At 34.4% G+C, this 7,429-nt stretch overlaps 1 protein-coding gene across 1 annotated transcript; it reads left to right on the top strand.

Moving 5' to 3' along the window:
* The first annotated feature begins 1,809 nt into the window (after window positions 1-1,809).
* LOC135220934 (uncharacterized) lies at window positions 1,810-6,680 on the top strand. Its single transcript, XM_064258593.1, has 4 exons — window positions 1,810-1,835; window positions 2,975-3,062; window positions 4,045-4,270; window positions 6,365-6,680. Exons 2-4 carry the CDS (start codon window positions 2,985-2,987, stop codon window positions 6,367-6,369), a joined length of 309 nt encoding a protein of 102 aa, XP_064114663.1. The 5' UTR covers window positions 1,810-1,835; window positions 2,975-2,984; the 3' UTR covers window positions 6,370-6,680.
* The last annotated feature ends 749 nt before the right edge of the window (window positions 6,681-7,429 follow it).

Here is a 7,429-nt window from a genome sequence, read left to right as displayed (position 1 = left end):
CATTTAGAATTAAACTGACTTCCAAATTCTTTACAATAATTATCTGGTGGCAATCTGTGTGGATGATGTTCTAAAAGCAATTTCAATCTTTCTCAAAGTAAACAAAAATGCTGTACATTAAATGAATAATTCATGAACTACGTAAAAGGCTGCGTTTACATGAAAGGAAAGGGAAGAGTAATTAATTCCCCTGACATGAAGGTCAAAACATTGGAAAATTACCGTCAGTCAAACACCTAATGGCCAGTGAATCACTCTGCTAAATGGGATCGATTTCTCTGATACAATCGCCCTTCTTCATTTATTTATTTTTGTTTTTTGGAAGAGACCGAGATCGGCATAGATTACCAAAAACGCACCTCTTTGAAAGGTCACAGGAATCACCCAACACTTAGGAAGGAAATGTGTTTCACCTTCTACAAGCGAAGACTGTGAAGGGTCAGGACTTCCTTCAACAGGTGAAGGATTCCAAAGCTTCGCATTGTAGGTTTTTTTTCTCTTTCTTTCTTTTTTTAGGCTGATTATGTTTTCAAGTCATATTCATAATCTTTTTTCCAATATTTTTGATCTTGGATAATTCTATTAACGCTTCCTTTGTAAATCTCTCCTTCGTGGATTAATTCAACTTGAGGTTCAGCCAGGCGCCGGCGCCAAAATTCAGATCTATTTAATCATGAGAAAAATTCACCTGATTCTGTGGACGGGACTCTGTCCCGCATTGTCATCTTGAGCAGCTGATGGTTCCGAGGTCCCATGACAGACTCTGCCTCAAAGACGAGTAACGCAGTGAATATCTCCGAAGGATCTCGAAATTCCTGCGCCATTGGCAACATATTCTTCAACAAATACTAATGAAGATGGAAAGAGATCATTCTGAGTCAAAATTCAACTAATGTTAATCCTGTGGCTTGTCTTTTGGAAGATCTTCCAAGTTCAACTTATTTGTGTATGCACACACCCACAAACACACACACGCGCGCATACACAATCACACACAAATATATATATACGTATATATATATATATATACACATATATATATATACATATACATACATATATATATATATATATATATATATATATATATATATATATATATATATATACAGACGCACTTTATGTATCTTTTGATTTATTACATGGCTGAAAACGGTATAAACTATTCCGGAAATATATCCGTATTCTTTATTATGTGTGTGTATGTATATACATTTAAATAAATTAATAGTATCTATATATTATAATATATATATATATATATATATAATATATATATATTCATATATATATACATATATATATATATATATAGTGCTATACTCTGTTGTGTAAGTATTGATGTGAATATTGTGTTTTGTTTGTTTGTGTTGGCTTTTAACTGTTGCATGGAACCAGTGGTTATTCATCAACGGGACCAAGGGCTTTAGGTGACTTCCGAACCACGTCGAGAGTGAACTTCTGTCACCAGAAATACACATCTCTCACTCTTTAATGGAATGGCCAAGAATCGAACCCGCGACCAAAGAGGTGGGACGCTAACACCATACCAACCACGCCGCTGAGGCGCATATTGTGTTAAGCATATACGTAGTCAAGTAAATTTATCAATACCCCTTCCAATACTAGAGAGAGAGAGAGAGAGAGAGGGAGAGAGAGAGAGAGAGAGAGAGAATTACTAATGATATTCGCCTCATGCTTGGCACACAGGTGTCTTGTTATTAGGGTCGGGAGGGGGAGTGGCTGGTCACCACTGCTTAAATACTGGAGGAATCCTACTCTAGTCAGTCAGTCTTCTACAGAAACCGGTTCAGAAGTCTAACTTTCAGAGGCGAGTGTGTATACATTCGCATATACGCACACACACTCATATATAATATATATATATATATATATATAATATATAATATATATATATATATATGTATATATATATATATAATATATATATATATATATATATATATATACCATACATACTACATACATATATATATATATATACATAGATATCTATAATATCTATATATAAATATTAGCATTATATAATTATATATAAGTCATAATCACATTTCCGTGATTCATACATATATCGAGCTACAACGTCCTTTAATATCTAATTCGCTCTACCTGAATTAATATATTTTCATATAATATTAAGATACAAGCAACCGCGATCCTGGTTGAATATATATATATATATATATATATATATATACATATATATATATATATATATATATATATATATCTATATATATATATATATATATTTAACCAGGGTCGCGGTCGCTTGTATCTTAAAACTGCAGACTCGTAGTCTTACATCTCTACAACATGAGGCTAATCCCTTTTCAGTCGAATTCCCCACACTTTGATAAGTTCACAATCACACTCAATGTATTACTTCCTCTGCATTTAGGATTTTCAGTTCCCATATCTCTTTCATTTCTGAAAACCGTAATTCTTTTTATAACATTGCGTCCTCTAGTCCCGAGACAGGACCTAGCCATCTTAAAACACTGATTCATCTCTTCACTAATACTACTTTTTACCTGTTCGTATCTGAACATTTCTCATATTTTCAATCAAAAATATCCTGGCATATTTGGCCTTTGCCATACTTCATTCTCATTCCATGTCAACACTTCATTTCTACTCTAAAAAGAGAGTTGGTTCAACATTCCCTTCGTGCATTCCAACTTTGCATTCCGTAGGAAATCCTCTTTTCTATTAACTCTTTCTAATATGTTCCCTTCTACTTTCTTTGTACCATCTGTGGCAGGTACTGTCACACACACATTATATATATATATATATATATATATATATATATATATATATATATATATATATATATATACATATATATATATATATATATATATATGTATGTATGTATGTATGTATGTATGTATATACGTATGTATGTATGTATACATTACATATAAGTGTAGCTTGTTTGTTCTAACAGATACATCATCATGAGCAAGTGGGCGCCAGTTGCTTCCCTTGTCCTGTTCCTCGTCGTCCTGTGGACCCAAGATGTGATGCCAGCCCAGGTGAGCCTAACTAGGGAGAAGATGAAAGCCAGAGAAAAGCTTTGGATGGTCAATCACGAGAGAAAGTGGATCTACTATTCCTTTTCTGATAATCATCACTAACTATTTATAAATTAAAGTTAGAGGAAAAAGTCCTCTTAAAGGAACCAAGACTCCCGAACATTAGTTTTCTCGCTAAATGTTTCCATAAAGAGACAAGACCACTCAATCGGGAGCCTCCCTCCACCTACGAACCTAATTCTACTAATCGGGAGCAGTTGGAGGACACAACTTGGTAACTGATTTCACGCTGCGTCATTCTGTTCTCTATTTTGTCACCGCCGTTAAAGGGTGGCACACCTCATGAAGAGATGTTTCCATGGCAACATATTAAACTTTTTGCTGTCATTCATCAGAAATAGTTCATCCGTTTTGAAGATTGATTTTTTAGGCTTTACTGGACACCATTTCATTATATGCTATTATTAATTATTTCATAACGTGAGAATTTGTATTATTTGTATCATTCCAAGGTATTTTTTGCTATAAATTACGTTGCTATATTATTGTTCGCCTTCAAATCCTTCATTTTTATGATGAGTCATTCATAAACACGAAAATTAACAGAAAGCGAATAGAGAGACATGAATGAAAGCAGCCTCGTTAGCAGAAGTAAAAATAAAAAGCCGAGAATATCAGATGTATTAATGGAAGGTCTTTGCTATTTGGTAGTTTTGATTTTAATGTCCTTCAAATTTACTGTTCTTAAGCCAAAGGTTTGTAAAACTTGTGTACAGGACTTTGTTGTTCATCCACTCCATTCATCTCTCCTTGAACTCTGCTCCAAGGGTTTACTGCAGCTAATAAACACACTATATTTACATTAAGAATCGATAACTAACTATACTACATTTCTTCCACCATTTAGCTATCTGTATTAACGAAATCAAGGTTAAAAAGACATTGAATCATCTGTAAATAGCTAAATCTTGAACTTTTCCAGACTGGGAATCGGCTTGATGGAGATCAAACAGATGAGGGCGCGATCATGGAATTCAGGTTAGCCATGATGGAAGAGGAAAGGTCGGGAGTGAACAAGAGCGGGTACTGGGGCCACTGTGTGGACAATGGATGCCTCGACAAGAATGGAAGATGTGGATTCTATTGGTGGTCTTCCTGCAAGTCAAAGATCTCTGCACTTTGCTCTGGGATCTGCACTTGCTGCATCAGTAAGTTTCTTTTTGTTGTTGTTTTAGATTTGGCTGGCCTTATGCCAGCACGGGCTATTGCTCCTAGAGTAGCCCGTAAAGTTTCTTTACCTTACCTTTTCCTCTGCCACTGATCCACAGAACAACAACTTATCAATATATATATATTATATATATATATATATTATATATATATATATATATATATATATATATATATGTGTGTGTGAATAATTATCACATCGAACTGTGATTCATTTATATATCATTCGAGCTACAAATGTCCTTTAATATTTAAATTCGCTCTACCTCGGAAATGATATATTTACATATATGTACCGAAGGAGAATTTTTTAGTTGATAATAATTTCGTTCCCCATGGGATCGAACCACCGTCCAAGTGAACGGGAACGAAATCAGGACAGACAGTGACGCTATCCAATCAGCCAACAGAGACACTATAAGTTTATATCGATTCTGACCTTACAAATCACCCTCGAACTCGGTGCTTTCGTGATTAGAATCGATATGAAACCCCGTCTACCATGTTAGCCAATTCGAGCGTTTGACCCACGTAGCCTTTTGTTATGAATAATTATCACATCGAACCGTGATTCATTTATATTTCATTCGAGCTACAAATGTCCTTTAATATCTAAATTCGCTCTACCTCGGAATTGATTTTTGCAATGCTGACGGCCTCATATATTTGTAACAGTCATAAAATCAATGCAACTTGGTTTAGGTCATTTGTATTCCTGTGTAGATGTCTGGTTCTGTAAGACATTTATCTCATTTAGATGGAGTGGTTCCGGGTGGTAGGTTTGTGTTTCCTAATATTAACAGTTAAGACCTGGACCTTCGACGGATGGTCTCTTGTTTGTCAATTAATTATATATAGGTTGTATTTCAACAGAGATGTTTCACACTCACAATTAATCCCTGATCCCCTTTTCCTGCCCAGAGCAACCAGATTCGCGGAACAGCTGCACCAATGAGCAGTAAATGCCCCTCGCTGTCGAAATTCTCAGTTTTAGGGGTCCTTAATTTTTCCTCACACTGTTTGACAGTAGAACATCTCCCCTGAGGATATCGTGTAATTGGAACCTTAAAAGTTCAAGCAAAGATGCAATGTATCTTCACTAATGAATAGTATCTACATTAGAAGCTTGAGTTTCAAGTCTACGGCTCCTGTGGGCTTGTTCCCTATGCGTAGGATTCACCTTCCGAATAATAATAATAATAATAATAATAATAATAATAATAATAATAATAATAATAATAATAATAATAATAATAATATTGTTTGTAAACTGGAAGGCATCTGCTAGATCTTGCATCGTTTTCGTTAATGGCAATGCAGAAGTCTTCCGTGTATCTGACACTGATTACTGATTTCTCCGATCTTCTACAATATCCATGTTGGCACGATGCAACCTTTCAGTATTTCACTCAGTGTTTATTCAGGAATCATGAGGGATTCCCTGCCAGACTGCAGACATAAGTTGATCTCAAAGGTATTGTCCTTTTAACTAGAAAGATGAAAAATAGGCTGCCTGCATTCAGAGATTCTACCTCTTAGTCAGGCTGTGGGGTTCTAAGGTGGTTGATGAAGTTATGAAGGTGCTCACAGAACCTATATAGGTGTGGGATTTAAGTAATTTATGTCTTTTACTTCGCAATATCGTCTAATGTTATGGCATGAGTGGGTAGCCAGGTTTATGGATTTTGAAAGTTCCAAAACTATATTCAGGCCCACTGTTTCCATTTTCCTTACTAGAGACTATTAGCTCCAGTTAATGCATTGAAAACCACCTGTCTTATAACCACAGAACTGGGGGACTCATTCTTTCGTAGCTTCTAGGATTACTATCAGCTCTATAAAATTTCCTTGTTCATTTTCAGTTTTACAGGATTTGTTTTTTAGTCCTTAATTTCTTCACGTTGAGCCTTAATAATGACAATAATAAACACAAAATATGAGAGAATTTTAATGTTCACGTCTGCTCACCATATATATGTGCATTTAGACATATTGGTATTGTTTATAACTGTTACCTTATGATATTGTTGCTTAAGTATGTTTTCTTAATCTTGTGTCCTTTCCTCACTCAGAATAAGGTTCCTCTGAGCAACTGCTGCCTGATATAGACGACTGATGACATGGATTAACAGACCACCAGAAGAAGACTTTCAGTGGAGTGACACCGAGGATGTGGCCTTACATTTCCGGAGGGAAATAACTGTCTTTGTTCACAACCTCGTCCTTTTTTTCTTAGACAGGGGTTTTCATGAAACGGTCACACGACAGCATAGCCGTTTACAAAAGACAGTAAAGAAGTGTAATATCATTAACTTTCATGAAATAGTATAATTTCCAGGGTGAAAGGCTAACCTCAAATACCCTTTATGAAATAAACGTGTATCTGCACATAGTTGTTTTCATGGACATTCTTTTCTATGTATTCTCAGCATTGTCTCAATTTATATATTTATAAAATACACACACACACACACACACACACACACACCAACACACATATATATATATATATATATATATATATATATATATATATATATATATTGTTACGAAGTGCCAAGTATCTGGTTACCATGCATTAAATATTACCTCACCAAAAGCCAGACACCTGAACCCTCTCATAAACACGTTTAAAACGGGAAACTTTGGAATACTCTTAAAGGCAACAGTGATCCCTTAATACTTACCATTATTGCAGAAAATCAGACTAAGTTCATCAAAACAGGTGTGAGGTAATCTTATAAGTAATTAAATTAATCAAAGGGCATCACTCCATCAACAACTTTAAAAGTCTAAGTATTTCCCTGATTTCAGAAGTCTAAGTACTTTCCTGGTTCTAAGTCACTTCAAATAAATTGAAGGAAAGCAAATCAATTACCACTCTATGTTTCTACCTATCATCAATATAATCATAATCAAAATATACTGGGATAAAAATGAAATACTTATAAAAATTTTAAATACAAAATTTTATTCTTAATTCAAAATTTATAAGTGAAATTTACAATATCGGGAAAATTACTGTTACCTGAAAACAAAGTAAAGTTTAATTAATTCTTGAATCAAATTAAGTAAAATTAAATCAAAATTAAATTATCACAAAATTCAAGAAAATTAATTCAATCAAAATTCAAAAG

This window comes from Macrobrachium nipponense, chromosome 2 (genome assembly GCF_015104395.2).
Source record: "Macrobrachium nipponense isolate FS-2020 chromosome 2, ASM1510439v2, whole genome shotgun sequence".
NCBI lineage: Eukaryota > Metazoa > Arthropoda > Malacostraca > Decapoda > Palaemonidae > Macrobrachium > Macrobrachium nipponense.
The sequence above is the reverse complement of the archived record's forward strand: the minus strand, read 5'-3'. Positions and strand labels throughout refer to the sequence as shown.